General features: G+C 34.6%; 1 protein-coding gene across 12 annotated transcripts in view; it reads left to right on the top strand.

The window, feature by feature from the left end:
• The window catches only part of HDAC9 (histone deacetylase 9), a 580,466-nt gene that overhangs the window by 183,373 nt on the left and 372,376 nt on the right, over positions 1 to 24,717 (top strand). For 10 of the 12 annotated variants that reach the window (XM_065883431.1, XM_065883434.1, XM_065883438.1 and 7 more), the window contains one exon: positions 2,679 to 2,993. In XM_065883431.1, coding sequence (XP_065739503.1) covers positions 2,679 to 2,993 — 315 coding nt within the window. Of the gene's footprint in view, positions 1 to 2,678; positions 3,013 to 24,717 lie in introns of those variants that run through there. The other 2 variants (XM_065883429.1, XM_065883432.1) reach the window with 2 other exon arrangements.

Below are 24,717 nucleotides of genomic sequence, written 5' to 3'. Positions count from 1 at the left end.
ACTTTTGACGTGGCATTTCCTGGACACTGGTCATGTGCTCTCTGGCTGACCTTTCATGAATGGCCTTTAGTTCCTGTCCTGTGGCCACACATCCCATAGAGTTTTTTTTTTCTTTTGCCCTCACAGAGGCTCTTATGGGCAGGATTGTTTGACCACCTTGTGGAGGCGTCTCTGACCCACCGGTATCCTTGGCCCATCAGCTCTGATGAGCTATAGCTCCCGTGAACGTTTCCAGCGAAGCTTTGGTAGCAAGAGGGGGCCTTTCTACAGCTCAGTACATCCATCCGTAAGATGAATTGCAGCAGTCTTCTGGCAGATAGTCTTTCTGAGGGGCTCCTGCAGTCTCTTTCACCTGACTAGTACTTTTTCTAAGTAAATCTCTTGTCCCCACAAAATCCTCTAACCTGCTCTTGTATGTCATCCTAGGTTAGTGATGGAGGTCAAAGTTGCAGGCCTGGCTGATGACCTCTGTCTCTCTCTCTCTCTCTTTCTTTCTCTCTCTCTCTCTTTCTCTGTCTCTCTCTCTCTCTGAAAAAATGAGTGGGTGTTTGTCACCGAATGTTCTTATCTCTGGTGTCCCAGCTAAAACTGGAGCTTTTCAATTAAAACCCTGCTCGTTTTCTGTGGTGTTAGATGTTTTTTTCCCCTAGCCAATTAAATGGAATTTTACAATTGTGTAGTCAGAGTCCAGGAATATTACATTGTCTCTTTCCTCCAGAATCTCAGCAGTGTTCAAGTTATTATGTATTTAAGACAAGAAGAGCTGGTCAGTGTTCACGATTGGTACAAAAGTCCTGCAGATAGTTTCCTAAAAAGTACCTAAAAACATTTAAAGCATGGTGGGATGAATGTTCTCCTTATACTAACTGTCCAGGAACAATAGACGTTAGATTGTAGGGACGAAGGAAATTAATATTTAAGTTTACCTTCTTCATTTTGATATGAGTTTTGATTGGTATGTATTCTCTTCGCTTGATCATGTCTAGTTTAGGATTAGTGATGTTTAGGTCTCATATATGGTTTATCCTAAGTTAGATTTTATTTCTCTAGAAGCTTATTCACAACCCAAATATATTATAAACTGTGCTACCCTCTCCAAAATCATCTTCCAGCTTTCTCTCCCTGTCTTCCTGTGCTCAAACCCCACTGGCCTTTCAATGGCTCAAATGCATGGGGCTCCTCTGTCAGTCCACGCACTGTGCCTTCTGCCAGAAGTGCTCCTGATTTCCACTCCTTACACACACCCAACGACTCCTGTCCATCCTTCATCTTTCATGTCTCAGCCTAAACATAGACCTTCCTCAGTGAAACTTTCCTTCATACTCCACACTTCCCCTCCTATACCAACTAGTGTGTTGTTTTCTTTTAACACCCTGTGTTTCTTTTTTTTTTTTTCATTTACCACACTTGAAGAACAAATTTATGTATCTATTTGGTGCCTTTCTAACACTCTAAACTATAAGCTCCATGAGGGCAGGGCAGTGGCTGTTTTCCCAGTGCCTAGCAGGGTGTCTTGAACATAGTTGGCACTCGGTAAATATTTGCTGAACAAATGAATGAAAACCCCCAGGATAATTCTACTACAGTGAAATTGAAAGGCTTTGTCAGCGTATGCAGGGCATTGGAGGAATGATCTGAGGGGTTAGAGACACCCTGCGAAGTTTGAGTTCTTATGTATTCTAACTCTACAGTATGTGTTTAGTTAGGTGTGAGTAGGAGGTAAATTTGAATTTTTCATAGAAAAATCTGTATTCATGATTTTTGTGGCGGTATTCTAACCGTGCTGCTCATTATAATAATTGGTGTGTTGCTTACATGGGCACTGACTCAGCAGAAAATTCTAACCACTCTTGAAAACACAGTTCAAGATCTGAAGATGATCAGTCAATAGGGTCCTTGTCAAATAAAACAAAAAGCCTACACGAGATGGAATCATCTTGAGAATTCTTCCCCATATACTGAGCTTTTATACTATGGCATTTTGCTATTGTTTAAGATAGGTGTGTTGTCAATTATTTTTTTAATGATAATTCATAACTTCTGAAGATTAAGTATGATTTAATTTACAAAATAAAAGATCTAAATAATAATTTTCAAATTAAAAAGAATTCTTTGTCTCTCTCCTGTTATTTAATTTACATTTGGATATGTTTCTAAAACATTTTTAGTGCTGTCAATTTTTTTTTTAATTCCACATCTTTTTAAAGTTCAGGATTTCAAAATCAGTATATCCATGTTTCAGAAGTATATATGAAGGTCTTTTATCATTTGACCATTTAGGTATAGGAAAATGAATAGGCAAGAAGAACTCTTAGCATTTGTGCTTCTGCCTTTTACAGTGGTTGCCATTTGTTGGAAAATGAGATTGTGAAAGTTTTGTGGTTTCCATAGAAAAAGTTTATTACTTACTTTTTTCCAAAAGAGTGATGTATCTTTAAAAACCACTTAAAGACTTCAGTCGCTGTCTAGGACACCCATACAATATGGAATTGATGGGACTGCTTCAGATTTAGTACTACTGAGGAAGTTTGTTGCATACAAATTCATTCTGAAAGGAATGTTCAGAGATTAGACATCAGAGTGTACTGAAGTAGAGTCATAAGAAATCAAAGTGTTTATTGCTGCTCTGTTACCACCAAGAACTATTGAATTTTGAACCCCTGAACACTCTCTTCTAGCTGCTTTCGAAATCTATTGAACAACTGAAGCAACCAGGCAGTCACCTCGAGGAAGCGGAGGAAGAGCTTCAGGGGGACCAGGCGATGCAGGAAGACAGAGCGCCCTCTAGTGGCAACAGCACTAGGAGTGACAGCAGTGCTTGTGTGGATGACACATTGGGACAAGTTGGGGCTGTGAAGGTCAAGGAGGAACCAGTGGACAGTGATGAAGATGCTCAGATCCAGGAAATGGAATCTGGGGAGCAGGCTGCTTTTATGCAACAGGTAATAGGCAAAGATTTAGCTCCAGGATTTGTAATTAAAGTCATTATCTGAATATGAAATGCATTGCAGGCCTTGGTAAATGGATATAATTTCCTATCCTATTATATCTCTGAATGATTTGACTTTAGTGTTTAAGGATTCTAATGCAGATATGTCTATATATAGATCTTTCTATATACTGATCTCTATATAGATATCAAGGTTTCATTGAAACTCTACTGGTAAGGAAATACCTGTTACACTAAAATTATACTACATCAGTATCCAAGAAATAGGGTTTTAATTCATCCCAAAGCCTGCCCCACCAGTTACTTCTAAGGAAAACGAAATCACTGTTGTTTTTAGTTTATCTGTTGAGATCAGTGACTGCTGGATATAGTTTCCCAGTCTGGTCAATGAAACATTCTATTAGTTCTTGATTTTTTTGATATGCAGAATTCAATTTTCACATTGTTGTACATAATGTATCATACTACAGTCTTGAACCCTGTTAAAGGTAGTCAGCCCTTCCTTCCTCTCTCTTTTTTTGTTAAGTGAAATGTTCTGGTTACTATGCCAGTAGTCCTAGGTTATTGTATAGATTGCAACTGAAAATTTTAGGAATAGAGGTGGTTTTAAATATATAGATGCAAAGTACAGCACAGCACTATTTTAAATATTACATTATGTCTCACCTAGTACTGCTCATTTCATTTTTATCCTGTGTTATTTGATGACATTGTTTGTTGAAAAAGATCAAATGAAGCAGATGCAAATGTTGGCAAGAAGTAATGTGCAGCATTATGGTCCAATCAGATACTGTATTGTATCTACAGTTGTGGAAAACATAGTAACGGTGTGATTATTATCTGATATGAAGTCAAAATCGTGTTTAAAAGAAGAAGGTGTATCATGTTTGATAATCATTGTCACTAGGATCTCTTTAATATAATTCCATAATGACACGGCATATACCATACTCTTTTGGCAAATAAAAAATTAGGAAAGTTAGGTTTAACAAAAGAATCTACTTGTACATAATGCACCTTCAGAAGGACTATGTCCTTTGATGTTATGAAATGCAAACAACTTTGAAGGCAACAGTAGACTGTTTATTTAAGTCAGTTCTTTGTCAGGTTCCTGCTGTTCTACAGAAAACTGATTCTATGAGGCCGAACAGGAAATGCCTTGTGGAAACAGGAAGTCCAAGTGATTCATGTACTGAGGAATGTAGGGAAAAAAAAAAAAAACGGAGGATAGTGTTTTACTCTCTCTGTTTTTAAAGGGCACTCTATGAATTGATTTATTGTCTAAGAAAATAACACCACAAGTAGGGAAATTGTTAAGGAAGCTTTTCACTGGAACATTTCCTTCATACTCCCTTTTGATATGTTTACCTTGTTTTATAGGTTTACTTTTGTTAAGCTAGTTAAAGATTCGTTGTATTAAGACCCCTTTAATATGGATAATCCAAATTGACCTAGAATCTTTGTGAGGTTTTTTCTATTAAAATATTTATATTTCTAAATCCAAGGCATTTTAAGGTGTAGTATCCTGTTTCAAAGGAGATATAGCAGTTTTGCCAAATGTAGACCTTGTACAACTGTATGTTACTGGCACGTGTTGTTTACATTTTGCTGTGACATTTTAAAATATTTCTTAAAAAAGGTTACTGCTAAAGATACATTATCCTTTTTTAAAGTCTCCATTCAAATTAAATTAACATAACTAGAAGTTAGAAAGTTTAAAACATTTCCATATAATGAAAGTCCTGATAATTTGACAAATAGCTGTGATAGGCAACACTTCCTACTACCAACATATTTTGGTTAGTATATTCCTTCAGATTAAAATGACTTTTTGTCAGTTGTTTTGCATTAAAAATATGACATTCCTAAGATAAAATTGTTTATTTTTCCCATCTCATAAATATACATTTTCTTTAAAGTCTTTTTTCAATCTCATAAAAAAGGGATAGTGCATCTTTTAAAATACATTTTATTTGGGGAGGAACATGTGGCTGAGCAGGCTTTTGTATAATATTACTGCAAAGATATGTAATCACAAACAAAAAAAAACCCTATTTTTTATAATGTCATTTGAGAGAGCTTCATCAGTACAGTTGGTGGACGTTAATTGTTTGAATTTGATAGTCTTTGAATTTAATCAAGAAACTACCTGGAACCAGTGAAAAGGAAAGCTGGACTTAAATAATCTTAGAGCTAATTGATAAATGTCTCTTTTAAAATCTACTGTATTTATTATAATTTACACCCTTGAAGGTGATCTCTTGTTTTGTGTTGTAAATATATTGTTTGTATGTTTCTCTTCTTGCCTTCTGTTATAAGTCTCTTCCTTTCTCAAATAAAGTTTTTTTTAAAAGATCCCCTTTCATACATATGGCTTTGTGTAAACTTGATATATTTAATCGAATTTGAAGCTCATGCACTAGGTCTCATATACCAAAATATATTGCCATTCTTTGTTGAAACAAGAAAATAAAGATCTTTCGAGCAGTTACTTCTAATGCCATTAAAAATAATAAATTCAGCAATAGTGACTTTAACCTGTTTACATCAGCCATTGTCACATAGCAAACACATGTAAAATTTGTTGCAGTTTTATTTTCCCCGCGTGGCCTTTTTCGTATGTTATCATCTTTGATGTCAACTTCTAAATATAAAATTTTATATAAATAGATATCAGTTCCTAACTTTGCTCAACTTAAAAATTATTTTTAAAAAGGTTAATATAATCCCTTGAATATGTCAAGCACTCAATAAAATATTAAAATGAATAATTTTCTGTGTATCATAATAGTTATATCTATTACAGTAAGGACCTGACCTACAAGTATAAAGTGACAGTACATAAATTTAAAGAGAAAAGAGTAATTAAATGACCTCCCCTTATATGGAAACAGTAGTGTGAAGAATAAGGAGCCTGACTCAAGTGAAGGGAACCGGACCATGTACATTCCAAGGGTTCCTTTTCCTTTTCTGGTCAGTTGCAAGCAAAACTTACTAGTCAGTACTTCATAATGTGTTACTGTGTATTTGGTTCAGTAGGTTAAAAATATTTGTTTTATATTCTTTGATTCTCTTTAAACTTCAATAGTGTCACATGAGGTAAAGCTACTCTAATTCTGGAGCTAATATCATTGAGTATTATGAAATGGATTATCATTCCATAATGCTGTAAACTAGATAATTTGGTCAGAATTGTGGAAATACCATTGATGCTAGTCGTAATTTCCTGAAAATTGCCTTTGGATGGTAAAATTACAAAATTAACTTGGTACTAGAGATCCTCAAAAAAGAGTTGGAAGAATCAATTAGATAATGATTTTATACTGTGTGTCTGATTTCCAAAATGTACAGGGACTGATAACTGCATCAATATTAGAAACTTCTTCTTCAGAAAAATAGTTTTTGCCAGGACCTGAAATGAATAGCCATTAGATTTCCTCTTCTGATAGTCAAGAGCTGCCTTCTCCCTGGTGAAGGTGGCTGCTGAAATGGAGACTGCTACTTTTCATAGTTCTAAGAAAGACAGTTTTTAAGAAATTTTTATGTTGCTTCATACTTCTTTTTTTCTAAAGTATGTTAAAAAGGAATTCAGACACTAAACATTTTCTTGAAGCCTGGTACTCAACGGATATATAGGAGGACAACAGCATTTTTTAAAATGTGGCATTCCTTTGTGATTTTTTTTCCACTAATGGAAATATACAATTGTGGGTATATAATTACGGGTGAACAATGATAAGTAATCCAGGTGTACAAATTATAAGCATTTACAACCAGGGACTTGGAGATACTAGAGAAGGAGTTTGAGAGGTAGATTACCATCCCCTTTATTATTGATCATCCCTCCAACTGGATTTTAAAGGGAAAGTAAGGGGTGGGTGTGTGCAGGCAATCAAAGAACTCAGGCAAATGAAGCAGGATATTGGGAATGTGACTTTACAGAACTAATCTATCTAGGTTTTAAAAGGTCTCTATTCTCATTTAAAGTAACTTCTTTAAGGCTTATAAACTGTAGGGTGTAGAAAATGCAACTTTGGGGGACCATCTTGATTTACAAAAAGACTTTTAACTATTGCAAATATGTAATGTACTAGGTCTTGTTATAAGCACTTTACATCTTTTAAAGCATTAGTCCTCACGACAACCTTACAGGGTAGATATTATTGTCTCATTGTAGAGCTGAGGGCGCTGGGGCCCAGAGAAGTCAAATCAGGTCAAGGTCACCCAGGTAGTGACAGTCTAGCTCCAGTTTGAAGCCCTTGTTCTCAGCCTCTACCACTGAGCTGTATTTGTGCAACAGTTCTTCTTACGTGTCCAAGTCTCGCTCTCTCTCTTGCCCATCAGCGTTTCCAAACTGTTTTGAATCCATTTTCTCTTTCAGTCATTGCTGTAAGTTAGGAGATCAGGACTCTTTTTTTATTCTAATTCACAGATGAGCAATCTAATTCTTGTACATTATGTTCAACTGTTTAGAATCATGAAAATTTGTGAGTCCCTTTTTTTCTGACCAGAGGCAGTCCTGAGATGGGGTGAAACAGTGTCTGCACTTGGAATTAACTTTTGGGGAGAGTGAAAGAGACAAGATTTCAACCAGCTCACAGCTCTCCCTTGCCACTTCTTACCTTCATTCCCCAGCGAAGGGGAGGAGACTTCAATTTCTAAGCAGTCAGGACACTGCCTTTAAAAACTTTTTTGATGTATCAAGGATGCACTTGATAGTCACTTTGACATAAAGTAGTCTGTATATAGTATCGTTAAAAAAATAAATAAATAAGGATGTTTTTCTTGAGTTCTAGACCTCCTAAGTGGTTTTCCTATTGAAAAGTGCATAAAAATTGTCTTGAGGGAAGACGTTGACAATTGAGATTCCTGACCACACCCTGCAGAGGTTCTGCTCCTGTTGTACTGACTAGGAGCCCAGCAATCTACATTTTTCCAGCCCCTTGGGAGAGTCTGATTCAGAAACAGTGCTCTGGAGATGGCCAAGGGCCCTAAACCACTTCTTAAAATATGTCTTGATTTTTAATAGTTTTTACCTAAGATTCTTTGATTCTCTGATTCATTGTTTTCATAAGACTGTCTTCTATTTCTTGTATATTTCACCTGCATGTTAATTGTAGGTCAAGTATAGTTGTAGTATAAATATAGGTTACTGTATTTACTGCTATTAGTTCTTTGATAGTGTTTGTTTTGCTTCTCTCTTCTAATAGAATAATTTCCTAGTCTATTATGGAGTTTGCCAAAACGTGGCAAATTATTTTTCCTCAGAATTTCTGAGCTACTGTGGTATGTTGTTTTTTGTTTTTGTGTTTTTTATTGAGATAAAACTCATATAACATAAAATGCACCATTTTATCCATTTTAAAGTGTACAATTCAGTGGGTTTTAGTGTATTCACGATGATGCGCAGCCATCACTACTTCCTAATTCCACAACATTTTCATCAACTCAAAGAAATTCTGTACCAGTTAAGTGTGGACACTCTTCATCCCCCACTCCTCCAACCCCTGGCAGCCACTAATCTACTTTATGTTCCTATGGATTTTCCTTTTGTGGACATTTTCATATAAATGAAATCATACATTATGTGGCCTTTTATGTGTCTGTGTCTGGCTTCTTTGACTTTGCATAATATTTTCAGGTTTCTCCACATTACAGCGTGTATTAGTACTTCTTATGACTGGACAATATTCTGTTGTATGGATATACTATGTTTTGTTTATCTGTTCATCAGTTGATGGACATTTGGGTGGTTTTCACTTTTTGTGTGTTACGAGTAATGCTGCTCTGAAAATTCGTGTACAGATTTTTATTTTAACATGTTTTCAGTGTTTTGGGGTATATAGCTAGGAGTGAAATTGCTGGGTTATCTGGTAACTCTGTTTAAGTTTTGAGGAACTGCTAAATTGTTTTCCACGGTGCCTGTTATATTCCCACCAGCAATCTATGAGGCGTTCCAGTTTCTCCACATCTTCTCTAACACTTGTTATTTTCCTTTTTTTTTTTCTTAAATTGTTGCCATCCTAGTGGATGTGAAATGATCATTGTTGTTTTGATTTCTGTTTCGCTAATGACTAATGATGTTGAACAGTTTTTTCATTTATTTATTGGATATTTGCTGATATTTGCTTATCTTCTTTAGAGAACTGTCTATTCAGGTCTCTTGCCCATTATTTAATTGGCTTGTTTGTCTTTTTTACTGTTGAGTTGTAAGAGATTTTAAATATATTCTGGATACTAGACCGTTATCAGCTATATGAGTTGCAAGTATCTTCTCCCATTCCGTGGGTTGTCTTTTCATCTTCTTGATAGTGTCCTTTGATGCACAATTATTTTTAATTTTGTTGAAGTCTATTCATCTATTTTTTCTTTTGTTTTGAATATGTTGCTTAATCCAGTGTCACAGAGATTTGCACCTATGTTTCCTTCCAAGTATTTTATAACTTACTTTTAGGTCTTCGATCTGTTTTGAGTTATGTACATTTTAAAGTATTCTTCCATGCTTTTGTGTTATTTTTAAAGAGATAAGAACTTACTGATTAATGAACTCCACTTGCTCATCCATCATCTTCATTTTCCTCATTCCTAGTTGATTTTGGTCTTGCTTTTGCACCGTTCCTGATGTTGTCTCTTGTTGCCTTCTAGCTTTTGATGGTGCTTCTTTTTTTTTTTTCTTCTCAATTAAATGCTACAATCTTGATGTTTAATATAGCTAATATAAACTGAGGAAAATACTAAGTTTATTTTTCCATTAAGAAATGCTTTTTATTTTTCCTGGTGACCTTTAAAAGCTAAAATCAAAGTTATTTTTCTTCATTTATGTGGCTTTAAAATTCTGCCCTGGTTACTCATTTATACTTATGTCTACGTTGCACTTAAATTGTATGTTGAAGTTATTACGTTCAAGTCTTTGATCTTTGTTCCTCTGTTGACAGAATTTCTGCAAAGAACTGTGTATTTGTACTTTCAAACTGGTAGCCACATGTAGCTAGTGAGAATTTAAAATGTGACTGGTATGAATTGAGATATGCTTTAGTGTAAAATAAACACCAGATTTCAAAGACATAGTATAGAAATATATTAATACTTAAGTAATGATGACATATATTCATTACATATTAAAAGATAGTATATTTTAAATGTTATATAACATTATTAAAATTAATCTTACTTGCTTTCTTTTACCTCTTTAATGTGGCTATTAGAAAATTTAAGATTATATATGTAGCTTACATTTGGGGCTCACATTACATTAATGTTGTACAACACTGCTTTTAGATCATCTTCCTCTCATGTTAATAGACAGATCTCACTACATCATTTCGGAAATAGGTAGGCTATAAAATCTGAACAAATGAGTATTTGCTCCTGCCAGTATCTTTCTATTGCTGTAATTTAGTCTAACATAAAGGTATAAAATGTTGTGTTAGAAGAGATCTGTGGCATGTTAATGGTTTAAAGGTTTAAAGATCTCTTTCTTTTTTTACCTTAAAGACAACTCAAAGTCTATCACATGTTTTATTAATACTGTCAGTCTTAAAGGCAGTACACTCATTGCTCCACTCTCATCTCAAAGTTAGTAAAAGTTCATCCTCTGTAAAATGTGCTGTTTTTTCTCACTCTTCCATTTCTGTCTTTGGAACCACCATTTAGACTCTGGGATGGATTATCGTGAAGCCACCTTTGATCATCTCCTCTTCTTTATCTCTTATAAGCAGTTGGTATTCCTATTTCTGATTTCCAGCCATCATATCTCTTCACTCTCTCTTTGGCTCTGCTTTCCCTAGTCACTAACATAATTAATACTAAAACAATTTTTTTTTTTATCATTGCAAGAGCTTCCTTCCACATCCGTGTCCTCTTTACACTAATTCAGTTAGCTTACTGTGAAATTCCAATACCACTTTCCCATTCTCTATGGCAGAACACACAGTGATACCTTCCTAATATCTTTATCTAAATGTTACCATGGAACTTCAGTCCTCATAATTCGACCTTTATATTCTGACCAGGCACTTATCCCTCCCAATCTAACTTAATCACTTTCCATGCAAAGCAAATTTCCAACTTGGGATTCCAATTGCATGAGTTTCATCAAGCTTTTTTCACTATCTGGAAAGTGCTTAACTTCCTTTTTCAAACCTTTCTTTGCTTTCTCCTTTGTGCCATCTCTGATTTCTCTAACCCGCCTGAATTATTCAGTCAATTTAGAAATCAGTTCCATACAATTTATCATGTCGTTTTTTCTTTCATTATTACCTTTTGCCTTTTGAAGCCAGGGAAAAAATATCAGGGTTCCTGGAACCACACCAGGAACCTATGAAGTTCTCAATTAAATGCCGTTTGAATGATTTTTGTTTTACATTACTCTTATTCAGATTCCTTAATGGCTAAAGGACATTTTCTTCCCTATGATGATTACAGGTTCACTTTTGTTTTCTAATGTGAAATGTAGACTCATTTTTCACTTGTTGGACTATTTCTTGTGCTGAATGTCTCCATTAGTAACATTTTCTTTAAGGTGGCTCTAGTATTAATTGTTACTGTTTAATTTTCATTTTCAACTAGGGGTAAATGGTGGAAATTTTTTTCTTGATGAATTTATTATTTGATATTACTCAAAACTTACTAATTGTTTTTCATAATTTGTATTCTATATCAATCTTTATTACTTCTATTATAATATCTGACACACATTTTTAGATAAAAATACAATATCTCAATTTTTACGGGCTCTTTATAATAACAGGCATATGAGAGATATTGTGGCTTCAATTCCAGACCACTGCTATAAAGCAAGTATCACAATAAAGTGAGTCACATGAATTTTTTGGTTTCCCAGTGCATGTAAAAGTTATGTTTACACTATAGTCTATTAAGTGTGCGATAGCATTATGTCAAAACAATGTGCATACCTTAATTTAAAAATAAAGCTGTCAAAAAACATGGCGCCAGTAGACTTGCTTGAGGCACAGTTGTCACAAACCTTCTATCTGTAAAAAATACACTATCTTCGAAGTGCAGTAAAGTGAAGCCCAATAAAACGAGGTATACCTGCATTATTTTTTCTATATCCATGTAATCTATATAATTTTTGAAAGCTGGAGCTTGGAAAGAAAACAAAATGATTCGTGCTAATCTTAGAGAGTAAATCAACCTCATCTTTATGCATATTTAATTAAGGAAAACTATTTCTGAACCTGGAAATTGCGTTGTTTTGACTATGTATACAAAAAACTTGAACAGTGGCATTTCTCATTGTCTTTGAGATCCATGTGTGAAATTACATTATAGGTGTCACTGCCTAGTGGTGACAATGCTGATTCTATAGACTGACTGAAGGAGTTCCAACTCTAACTTCATCTACCAGCAACTCCACCTCCAAATTACTTAATTTTGCCAAGCCTCAGTTTACTGGTTTGTTAAACGTGATTAACAATTGTAATATTTATTAGGGTGTTAAGAGATTTAAATGGGTTAGTCCGTGTAAATACCAATGTGTGCTAGCAAAATTGAAGCAGAATAAAAATTAGCAAAAGCTAGTAATATCACTATTAATAACATTACTAAGACCTTCTTGGAACTTTAGTTACTTTCTTCTCCTTGGCTGGAACCTACCTCACACTCAGTTTCACTTTTTAATAATGCATAACTTTCTCTTCAGTAAATAAAAAAGCAGAGAACAATACTTCCCCACCTTTTCCATGTCCCAGCACACTCAAAAAATGGCAATAAATATACAGCGTAGGTCCCTGCAGGAGGCTGCTTGGATTGCCCTTCCCTGTCCCAAGGACTGCGAGTAAACAGTCCAGAATTTAAGTGATTGAACTGCAACCCTTTCATGACTCGTCGGGCAATACCCAGTTTGGATTGTTCTTTGGGAGACCCTGTGAGTACATGACTTTTCTTCTTCCTCTCATCCCCTTTCAATCTATCTCCTTTTATCTCCCGTAAAAAGAACCCCAGACTTTTTTCTTCAGATTTCAACGAAGGATTCATCAAATTTAAATCAACTCTAGGTAAAAACGATCCACATGATCTTCGTGCCCAAGAGTGTATTAAGAAAATATATTGATCAAGGGAGGGTCTTCGGATAAGCTGTCTATGCCCAGCCCTCCTTTACCGTTAATTCCCACCCCGTTATCAGCACCAGGAAACAAAACTCTGAAAGTCTGCCTTGCCAGTAGCCTACAGGACAGATTCTCTTCTCACATTTTCACTGGGCTGTGTCTTTTTTGAGGTAGCATGAAATAAACAAGAGTAGTGAAATTTCTGTGTCTTTGCTGTTTAACAAAATGCTCTGAGAGCATTTTCCTTTGGTGTGGGAGGGGGCAAGAGGGGGTTTCTGTTGTCTCCAGTTTGCTGAATGCTAAATTCATTCCATCGTGGAACAAGAAATCCTGCAGTGATTTCTTCATCTTAAGTGAATTGCTTGCTAACTTTGAATAGTCATTAGTCCTCTCTATTACTTTCATTTAACATGATAAAGATGACTTAACACTATATTTTTAGTAGCTTAGGTATGTTTTGGTCATGATGGTGGTGCTAGCAAATCCCTTTTTTTATTTATACTTTATGAATTAAAGTAAATGTAACATTTAGTTTTCTGGGGCATATTTTAAATGGTTTGATTTTTATTTTATTGCTTGAATGGCCTGACAAACTTGTAAGAATATCCAACTTGATTCCTTTTTTATTTTCTTTACCTCATACACATTTTTAAGTATTTTTATATATCTTACAGCTTTATGTACAGTGGTTAGTTGTACTTCAGTATAATACTCTTTTTTCTTTAATTTTTGAATTTTATTTTTTATACAGTAAGTTCTTATTAGTTATCTATTTTATACATATCAGTGTATACATGTCAATCCCAATCTCCCAATTCATCCCACCACCACCACCACCGCCCGCCACTTTCCCCCCTTGGTGTCCATACATTTGTTCTCTACATCTGTGTCGCAATTTCTGCCCTGCAATTTCTGCCCTGCAAAAGTTCATCTGTACCATTTTTCTAGGTTCCACATTTATGCATTAATATATGATATTTGTTTTTCTCTTTCTGACTTACTTCACCCTGTATGCCAGTTCTCGATCCATCCATGTCTCTAGAAATGACCCAATTTCGTTCCTTTTTATGGCTGAGTAATATTCCATTGTATATATGTACCACATCTTCTTTATCCATTCGTCTATCGATGGGCATTTAGGTTGCTTCCATGACCTGCCTATTGTAAATAGTGCTGCAGTGAACATTGGGGTGCATGTGTCTTTTTGAATTATGGTTTTCTCTGGGTATATACCCGGTAGTGGGGTTGCTGGGTCGTATGGTATTTCTATTTTTAGTTTTCTAAGGAACCTCTATACTGTTCTCCGTAGTGGCTGTATCAATTTACATTCCCACCAACAGTAGAAGAGGGTTCCCTTTTCTCCACAGCGTCTCCAGCATTTGTTTTTTGTAGATTCTCTGATGATGGCCATTCTGACTGGTGTGAGGTGATACCTCATTGTAGTTTTGATTTGCATTTCTCTACTAATTAGTGATGTTGAGCAGCTTTTCATGTGCTTCTTGGCCATCTGTATGTCTCCTTCGGATAAATGTCTGTTTAGGTCTTCTGCCCATTTTTTAATTGGGTTGTTTGTTTTTTTAATATTGAGCTGCATGAGCTGTTTATATATTTGGAGATTAATCCTTTTTCCATTGATTTGTTTGCAAATATTTTCTCCCATTCTGAGGGTTGTCTTTTCATCTTGTTCATAGTTTTCTGTGTTGTGCAAAAGCTTTTAAGTTTCATTAAGTCCCATTTGTTTATTTTTGTTTTTATTTCCATTACTCTAGGAGGTGGATCCAAAAAGATCTTGCTGGGATTTATGTCAAAGAGTGTTCTTCCTATGCTTTCCTCTCAGAGTTTTATAGTGTCCGGTCTTACATTTAGGTCTCTAATCCATTTTGAGTTTATTTTTGTGTATGGTATTAGGGAGTGTTCTAATTTCATTCTTTTACGTGTAGCTGTCCAGTTTTCCCAGCACCACTTATTGAAGAGACTGTCTTTTCTCCATTGTATATCTTTGCTTCCTTTGTCATAGATCAATATAATACTCTTTTAGATAGGGAAGCAGATTTTAAAAGCTGGGTTTTGTTTTCCCCGCCCAGAAAGAGGCTTTCCTGGAGATTTAAAAAATGTTCCACTTCTAAAGGTCTGGATTTTTTTTCCATCATAATTTGGATTAAATTTTTGAAATGAGATTTTACTTTGGTTACTTTAACTGCCTAAACCATATTGGTTTTTTAATCTATTTTATTTGAAGTATAATTTACATGCAAAAATCTACTTATATATGTACATTTGATGAATTTTGACAAATGTGTACACCACGATCTAGGTGTAGAATAGCACACTAAAGAGTTCTCTCTTGCTCCTTTTTACTCAACCCTTCACCCCCACTCTCCACTCAGCCACAAGCAATCCTTCGTCTGTTCTCTGGCACTGTGCATTAGTTTTGATTTTTCTAGAATTTCATATAAATGAATTATATAAAAAGGTTCTGTGATATTTTCAATTTTTTTTTTCAGTCAGAAAATGCTTCTGACATCCATGCATGTGTGTATCAGTAACACGGTCTTTTTTTAATCTCTGAGTAGTGTTCCATTGTATGGACATGACACGATTTGTTCATTCATTGACAGAAATTTAGTTATTTCCAGGTATAGACAATTATAAATAAAGCTGCTATGAATATTATATTCAAGGTTTGGTAAACAGTTGCTTTATTTCTTTTGGGTAAATACCTAGGAGTAGAATTACTGATTTGTATGTTAAGTGTATGTTTAGCTTTATAAAAAACTGCCAAAGAATTTTTTGATGGGGTATTTTACAGTGTTGTCAGCTATGTATGAGGGTTCCCGTTGTCAACACTTGGTATTGTCAGATTTTTTTTTAACTTTATATGTTCTAGTGGATGTGTAGTGTATTCTCACTGTGGTTTTAATTTGTGTTTTCCTAATGTCTAATGATGTTGACCATCTTTTCATGTGTTTATTGGCCATTTGCAGAGCTCCTTTGCTAAACTGTTGATTCAGCTATGTTGCGTGTTTTTTGCTTGGAGCATCTGTCTTTTTGTTATTGGGTATGGGAGTAACATATATTCAGGATACAATCCATTTATAGATGTATATGTTGCAAATATTTTTACCTAAACCTATAACTTGTCTTTTGTTTTGAAGAGTAGAGTGTTTTAATTTTGGTATGTCCCATTCTGTCAATTTTTTCTTCTATGGTTAGTGCTTTATGTCCTATCCGAGAAAGATTTGCTTTTATATTTTCTCGTTCTAGTTTAGTTTTTACATATAGGGCAAAGAAACATTTTGAGGCATACAACTTTGTGTATGAACTAAAAAAAGGTTGTGAGTCATTATATTATATAGGTAACCAAAGTTTTCCATACCAGTTTTTGTTAAGGATTATCATGTCCCTTTGAATTATTCTCATGCCTTTGTTAGAAAGCAATTGAACTTTGAATTATTCTCATGCCTTTGTTAGAAATCAATATTGAACATATATATGTGAGCAAACTTCTGAACTCTTTCCTTTATTCCACTGATCTATATGTCTAACTCTACACCAAGATCACAGAATCTGGATTAATGTTGCTTTATAGCAAGTCTTGAAGTCAGATAGTGTATTTTTTCTTCTGCTTGTTTTTAAGATTTTCTTGTTATCACTGGTTTTCCACAACTTGATTATAACTTGCCTCAATGCTGTTTTCTTTGTTTGTATCCTGCTATTGTTCACTGAGCTTGTATCTGTGGATTTGCATTATTTTTTAATTTTGGAAAATATCAGGCATTATTTTTTATAATATTATTTTCACTCACTTTCTTTCGGGACTCCGGTTACACCCAGGATAGACTGCTTGATACTGTCTCACAGGTCTCTAAGTCTCGGTACATTTTTTTCTTACTCTTTATTCTCCCTGTATTTGTGTAGTTTCTGTTGCTGTACTCATCTTTTCTTCCTGGTAAATAAACTTCTTTTAGTCACACCCAATAAATTGTTCATTTAAGACATTGCGTTTTTCAGATCTAGAAGTTTCATTTGGTTCTTGTATATATTTTCCATTTACCTCCTCATTATATTTATGTTTTCTTTTAAATCCTTGAGCATATTTATATGTATTTGTTTTATTAAAGTCTGTTTCTGCTCATTCTATTCTCTGCCATTTCTGTGTCTGCTACTGCTGCTTAATTTTTCTCTTGAATATTGTTCTTGTCGTCCTACACCATATACTGTGTAGTAAATTTTCATTAGATGTCAGATAATTTAAATTTGTCTTTCTTTAAACAATATTGATCGCTTAAACCTTTTCAAGACTTGTTTTTAAGTTTTGTTGGTGCAGGTATATAGTAGCCTTGACTCTAATCCTGGTTTTTCTCTCTCACTAATTGGTGAACTCTGGGCCTCTAGTGAACAGTCCTAGATGTTTACAGGGATGAATGACCCTAGGGAGTTATCAATCTTAGCCTAGGACCCTGGGGCAGGGACGAGGATGGAAAAGGGAGGATGGGACTCAGTAAAGGTATGAAGAGATAAATACAACTATCTTGGGGAGGCGGAAAGAGCTGCTTTAGCTCACTCTTAGGCCTTGGCTTCACTTTAGAAGCTGGTCACTTACTGGCTTCTATCAAGTCAGTTCTTCTATTGGCTTGACTATTTTCTCTTAGGCTTTGAATTTCTTGAATTTTGGCTATCTTTACACTCAATTCTTAATTTTGGAGGCATACATGGGGGAACAATTGTTAATAATTTCTCATCTATTTCTGGCATATATACACAAACATAGTTTGAATGGGCATTGCTAACCCATGTATATTAAATGAGTTTTGGCGTCCTACAATTACATAGAATAAACCAACTAAAAAATAATAATACCAACTAATTTTCAAACACCTTTCAAACCTCAGTTTAAAGAATTAGTTCCACTCGTCTCACCCTCCCTCACTCCCTCCCTCCTTGCCTCCCTTTCCCCAACTGACCCCCTGCCTTTCTTTTTTTTCTGCATAATATTGAATCCCAATAGAGTGTGTATTTGTAGTTAAAGATTATACTATAATCTTATTAGATCATTGTCTTGTACAAAAGCCTAGAACTCAATGGCAAACTTAGAGAAAATTATGGTATTGGGTGAGAAATTGTGGGAAGCATGGAAGAAGAGTTTTCTGAAGAGACTCCAAAGGCTCTATTCCTTTTTCAAAAGATCTCCTAATTTCAGTTGTGTAATGGGGAGGGAGGATATAAAATTGGTGGAAAATGAGCAATAGATTTAATTTTAACTCTGATTCAGAAGTATTGAGGTTTTGATTTATTTTTGTGTAGAAATGCGTCCTTAAAGCAATCAGAATATTGGCTAAAGTAAAAATGTTGGTAAACCTTAGGGGGGTTTCTTTTTCATCCTTTTTAATTACCATGGGCTTTTCGATAGCTCCTAAAGTGAATTAGGAAGTTCTTAGGCATTTGGTGTTAAAGTCCAGGCCCAGGGAGTTTATGTGGATATGCAACTTCTGATTCTTGGATGGTGTGTTGATACTGTATATTTTTTAATGGCTACATTTTCCTTGACTAGTATAAAAGATTTACTGTTACAGTTTGTGTGTGGCCAGGCCATGGCATATGGAAAAGCTGTTTCCTGCTATTTAATTTAATTAGCCAAATCACGTGCCAGCCTTCGGGCATGTCACTCTGGACCTCTGAGGCTCTTTGTCTGTCAAAGAGATGGACAATATCTTGGCTTTGTTTGGTTGCTCCGCATGCTGCAGATAAAACCACTGAAATTCTGACTGTTTGTTTAACCAAATCTTTGCATTTTTACCATTTGGCTTTGATTTTCTTTAAAAAAAAAAAAATGATGACATTTTGGCCTTGGGAAGGTGAAAAAAAATATTGAGGATACGAAGAATCGTGGTTTAATATTGGGTTGAGAATGTTATCATTTTCTAATCAGAAATTTTTAGTTAGTTTGTTACTACCTTGTTAGTAGAAACTCAAGACAATTATTATTGAATTATTTTAACCCTAACTTGGCTGAAAAACTGTGATTTTAAATCAAGCTTTTTTTTCCCTTTTTTTGTTCATGAATATATTTAATGTGATTTTTTTCATCTTGCAAAATCTCTAAATCTTTCATTGTGAATTTGTTGTTGAAGAAGGAAATATTTCATTTGATATTTTGAACGAGAATATTTTAGTTTAGTTTTGGTTTCACAGAAAGGACAGTGGTTAAAACATTCAATTACTTCAAGACTTGTTCCCAATATTTTAGTCTTTCTTTCAAGGTCAAAGATATTTTTAATTTCTTTAATTGATGCGTTCAAATTTTAACAATTATCTTTAATTATATTTAAGTCACTCTTCCTAATATTGTTCAAGCTTTAAAATTAGTGAAGAATATTTGAAAAGAAACAGAAGAATAAAAATTATATTCTGCAACTGATTTGCAGTGAGGACTTTTGCCTAAATTCCCAGCTGAATTAACAGCAACTTCCATGAGTCAAAGTGACTTGTCCAAGGCAATAAACATATCTGAATATCCACATTTTAAAATCAGGTATCCCAGATTTGAGATTCTTAACTAATTTAGATACATGCACAGTTCAGAACTTCAAGAGGATTTGCATGGTTAATAATGCACTGAGAGAGTTCAGTTCAATTACACTGAGCATTGAGTCAGGGTGTACTACTGTCCTAGGTGTCAAGATATAGCCCCTACCTACCCTCTGACATCGCTTGGCCTTTGGAGCAATGCTTAGGACGTATACTGAATACATGACAGTCAGTCTCTAAGGAAATATCTTTGTTCTAAAGCTAATAGATCTATTACATTTGAGTAGATGAGGAATTTTTGAGAAAGTTTATTGCACATTTCACTTTGATAGAATTTGCAAATAAGATCTTTACCTTCGATCATTTTTTAAATAAAAAAAAGTTAAGTGGTAAAGAAAAAGGGAATTAAAACCTAAATAGGTAAATCCTCTTAACCAACATGATGCTTACAACATAATTTACATTTACAATACAGACATTTATAATGGTCTCATAGTTAACATGGGTCCCATATTATGAGCTACATAAATTTTTTGTTTTGTTTAAGGGCAAGAAAACTTCAACAACAAAGTGAAAGCTGTGCTTTTTATCTTCTAATGCTTTTCATGATCAGTTCTTCAATGTAATTGTACTTAAATATTCAGTATTGTATCTATTTTCAGATTCATTATTATATCCTATTCTTTATGTATGACTAATTTTTCACTTAATTTTCTTTTAAATCTATGTTAAGAGTGTGATTTTTCTGAGGGCATGCACACACACCACCACACATTGATTTTAGACTGAAGTAGTATCCATTCAAGAGAATCCACATTGCTGGTAACTTTTTAAGAATGAATATATTTTTAGTATCAAGAAACACTCATACTCTCTACAGAAAATAAACTTACGGCAGAAATACAGTCATTTTTCATAAAGCTCTGTTTTTCAGTATTGATGTTGAAAATGTTACAGACTATAACATGATTGAGGTTTGAAATGAAATTAGCAATGAAGTGACAGTTAACTGAGAAATAGAGATCTTTTTAAGATTTTCTAAGGAAAGAGTATTTGTTATTAACTTAAACAAAGACTCTTGAATATAGGTACAACCTGGTACAACTTGGTTTCATCTAGAAAATGTAACCCTTGTAAAATTCTGGTATTTTTTACAAAAAAACCCCGAATAACCACGGTGAAAGTAATTATGAGATTTCAAATAGATATTTTTTCTGTCTTTATTCCTGTCCTGCCCCTAGGTTCATCAGAACCTTTTTTTTTTTTTTTTTTTTTTAGATTCCATATATGTGTGTTAACATACAGTAAGAAATCACATTTTTAATTGTTATATTTCAACTCTATTTGTTACAATGTATAGTTATCAAAATTTGAGCCAAGATATGGGGGTTGAGTTTTCTAAGTGTAATTAAGTATAAGCATATGTAAATATGCTTCCATTTATGGAACTTTTTTATTGTGGTAAAAAATAAAAACAACAACATAAAATTTAACCTCTTAAGCATTTTTAAGTGTGCAGTACGGTCGTGTTAATGATATGCACATTGCTGTACAACAGCTCTTTAGAGTTTTTTATTCTTCAAAATTGAAACTCTATACCCATTGAAGAACTCTCCAGCTTCCCCTACCCACTAGCCCCTGACAACCACACTCTACTTTGTTTCTATGAGTTTGACTATTTCAGGTGCCGCATATACGGTATCACACAGTATTTATCTTTTGTGACTAGCTTATTTTACTTAGCATAATGTCCTCAAGGTTCATCCATACTGTAGCATGTGACAGAATTTCCATCTTTTTTAGAGTTTAATAATATTCCATTGCATTTTTTTTTTCTTTATGCATTCATTCGTGGCCATTTAGGGTGCTCCCACCTCTCGGCTATTGTGAAAAATGCTGCAGTGAACATGAGTGTGCAATTGTCTCTTTGAGATCATATTTCCGGTTCTTTGGGATATCTACCAAGAAGTGGTATTGCTGGATCACATCATGATTACTCTTTTTTTTTTGAGGAAAGTTCATATTGTTTTCCACAGGGGATGCAACATTTTACATTTCTACTTATAGTGCACAAGGGTTCCAATTTCTCCACATCCTTGTCAGCATTTGTTACTTTATGTTTGTTTGTTTTGATAGTGGCCATTTTGTTGGGTATGAGGTGGTGTCTCATGTGGCTTTGATTTGCATTACCCTGATGATAGAAATGTTGAGCATCTTTTCATATGCTTCTTGGCCATTTGTATATTTCTTTGGCGATATGTCTATTCAAGTCCTTTGCCAATTTTTTAATCAAGTTGTTTTATTGTTGTTGAGTTGTAGGAGTTCTTCATATATTTTAGATGTTAATGCCTTGTTGGATATATGATTTGCAAATATTTTCTCCCATAGATTGCCTTTTCATTCTGTTATTTCCTTTGCTTCATAGAAGTTTTTAAGTTTGATATAGTCCAATATGAGTGTTTTTTACATTTATTGCCTGTGATTGTGGAACTTTTCAATTTTTTTTCAAGTTTTATTTACTCTAAAGTAAGAGAGTAGCAATAACTCACTCATGTAGATCAGAAAAGCAATTGTGATCAATTTTATTGCCAACTAAACTTTCATCAAAGCTATAATGAGTTACTGAAAGCACCTTGATTAACACAGCAACTGATACTTTTTTTTTTTTTTTAACATCTTTATTGGGGTATAATTGCTTTGCAACTGATACTTTTTAGGTGATTTAAAGGCATCTTTTGAACTATGTACTAATAATTGTGTTTTTTCTTTGAGTAAGTTATCCAATTTTTAAATAATGCCTTTCTTAATTTTAAACATAAGATCAAGGTCCTAAAAGCTGATATGGATTGGTTATTCTTCATTGGTCTTGGGAATCTTATTTCCTACCCCCAAAGGACAGTTGGCATATAAAGTAATCTGACACATAAATACATATATGAATACATATTAACATATGTATGTGTATATATATGTGCATGTGTGTGTCTGTATATGTATGTGTATATATGTAACCCAGCCTGACATATAAAGATAAAAAATATTTACACTTTTATTGACAGCTATCAGGCAGATAGACCATGTTGAATGTCCATTTTATTTTTAAAATTTCTTTTTTCTTTTATTTTCATATGATTTCCTTCAAAGTTCTTTTTTCTTCTTTTTTTTTTAAAAGGCTGTTGAGGGCTTCCCTGGTGGTGCAGTGGTTGAGAGTCTGCCTGCCGATGCAGGGGACACGGGTTCGTGCCCCGGTCCGGGAAGATCCCACGTGCCGTGGAGCGGCTGGGCCCGTGAGCCATGGCCGCTGAGCCTGCGCGTCCGGAGCCTGTGCTCCACAACGGGAGAGGCCACAACAGTGAGAGGCCCGCGTAACGCAAAAAAAAAAAAAAAACCCAAAAAACCCCCTCCCCCCAAAAAACAGTAAAAGGCTGTTGAATGTTTAAATATAATAAAAAAGGTCAAGTGAATACTGATTTACTTTTTTTTTTTTTTTGCGGTACGCGGGCCTCTCACTGTTGCGGCCTCTCACTGTTGTGGCCTCTCCCGTTGCGGAGCACAGGCTCCGGACGCGCAGGCTCAGCGGCCATGGCTCACGGGCCCAGCCGCTCCACGGCACGTGGGATCTTCCCGGACCGGGGCACGAACCCGTGTCCCCTGCATCGGCAGGTGGACTCTCAACCACTGCACCACCAGGGAAGCCCTGATTTACTATTTTTGAAACAGAATTGACAAATAGATTTTCACCTAAAGAAGAGAAGTTGGGAGAAACACATTCTGTACTGACAGAGTTTTTGATATTCCTGAGTGAAAATAACCCAACTAAATTAGTCATAAAATATATGCAAAAATAGTGTGTGCCTGTATTTAAAGTTTTATAGAAAACAATGTAAAAATAGTACAGAATAACAAAATATTATTATTGGCAAAGATGTTAGATAATGAAAATAACAATAAAGGTAGTATGTTTGAGAATTAATTAAATGCCTGTCACCTGGCCCAGCAGTTTACATGTATCATTTAATCACCATCTCTTATTTACAAATGAAGAAATGTAGGCTTCATCAGTGAAACAGTTGCCTAAAGTCATACATCTAGAAAATGATAGAGCTCAGATTTCAACCTCAGTCCAAATCCAGAGAGGTTGAGAGATGGTTTGGAGTCTCACAGCCAATTTGTGATAATGTAACAGAGACTAAGATCTGACTCACAGACCATTGAATAAATTCAACTCGTAATTCCTTCATCTGCATATCAGAAAGCCATTTCCTACTACGTTAAATTTTTAACCAAGTCTTTCTAACTCCTCCCAATTATTTTGATGAGAATGTGCTAGCACTTGTAGAAAGAAAAGTCAAAGGTGAAAAATGAAAGCTAATTAGAGTCAGGATGTCATTGTATGTCTTCACAGTTGTAGCCCTGCTTCTTTTCTTCGTACTAAATATATTCCTTATTTAATTCTTCTATTTAACTCTAGTTCATAAAACTTAGTGGTCATGGCTTAGAAGACACTGCAAAATGTCATTTATGGGATCCTCAACTCTTTAATGCTTACTTTTCATACTCGATGTGAGATTACTTTATTTACTAAATATGTTTTTGATTTACAATATACGTTTATTCCCTTTCCCTCAACATATATAAAAAACAAAAATTTAAATACTTAACTTGGCATAACTTCTTCGCAATTGGCTCAGATATCCTTAACGTGCCCAAGGGATTATGCAGTCTTAACTCTGTCTACCAACATTTAAACAAAACCGTTCCCTCTCTCCTGTTCATGATTATGAAGCACTAGGTTTAAAGGAAAGGTTGGAATCCTCTCTCTTTTACATGTAAAAGTACTCATGAAACAATGTTAACTAAGCTAGTTTAAATCTTCATTTCTTTGTTTGTTAATTCCTTATCATGCATCCATAATGTGTAGGACATTGTTTTAAGTGTTGTGTACGATCCTGCCTGGCTCCAATAAGTTTATAATCTGGTAGGAAGCAGATACATCACATATACAAATATTACCAGATAAAAGAAGTTGGGTATGTATGCTAGGTACAGGTATAGTAGTACTTTGGGAGTTCATCTGTTTATAACGTAACTGTTAAAAGATTGAATTTTCCAAATGCCCTCTGATTTAATATAAATAGTTAATGAACATCTATGCTTTTCAATGCCATC

The sequence above is a fragment of the Phocoena phocoena genome, chromosome 9 (assembly GCF_963924675.1).
Source record: "Phocoena phocoena chromosome 9, mPhoPho1.1, whole genome shotgun sequence".
In the NCBI taxonomy this organism is placed as follows: Eukaryota; Metazoa; Chordata; class Mammalia; order Artiodactyla; family Phocoenidae; genus Phocoena; species Phocoena phocoena.
This window is presented reverse-complemented; position numbering and strand designations above follow the sequence as displayed.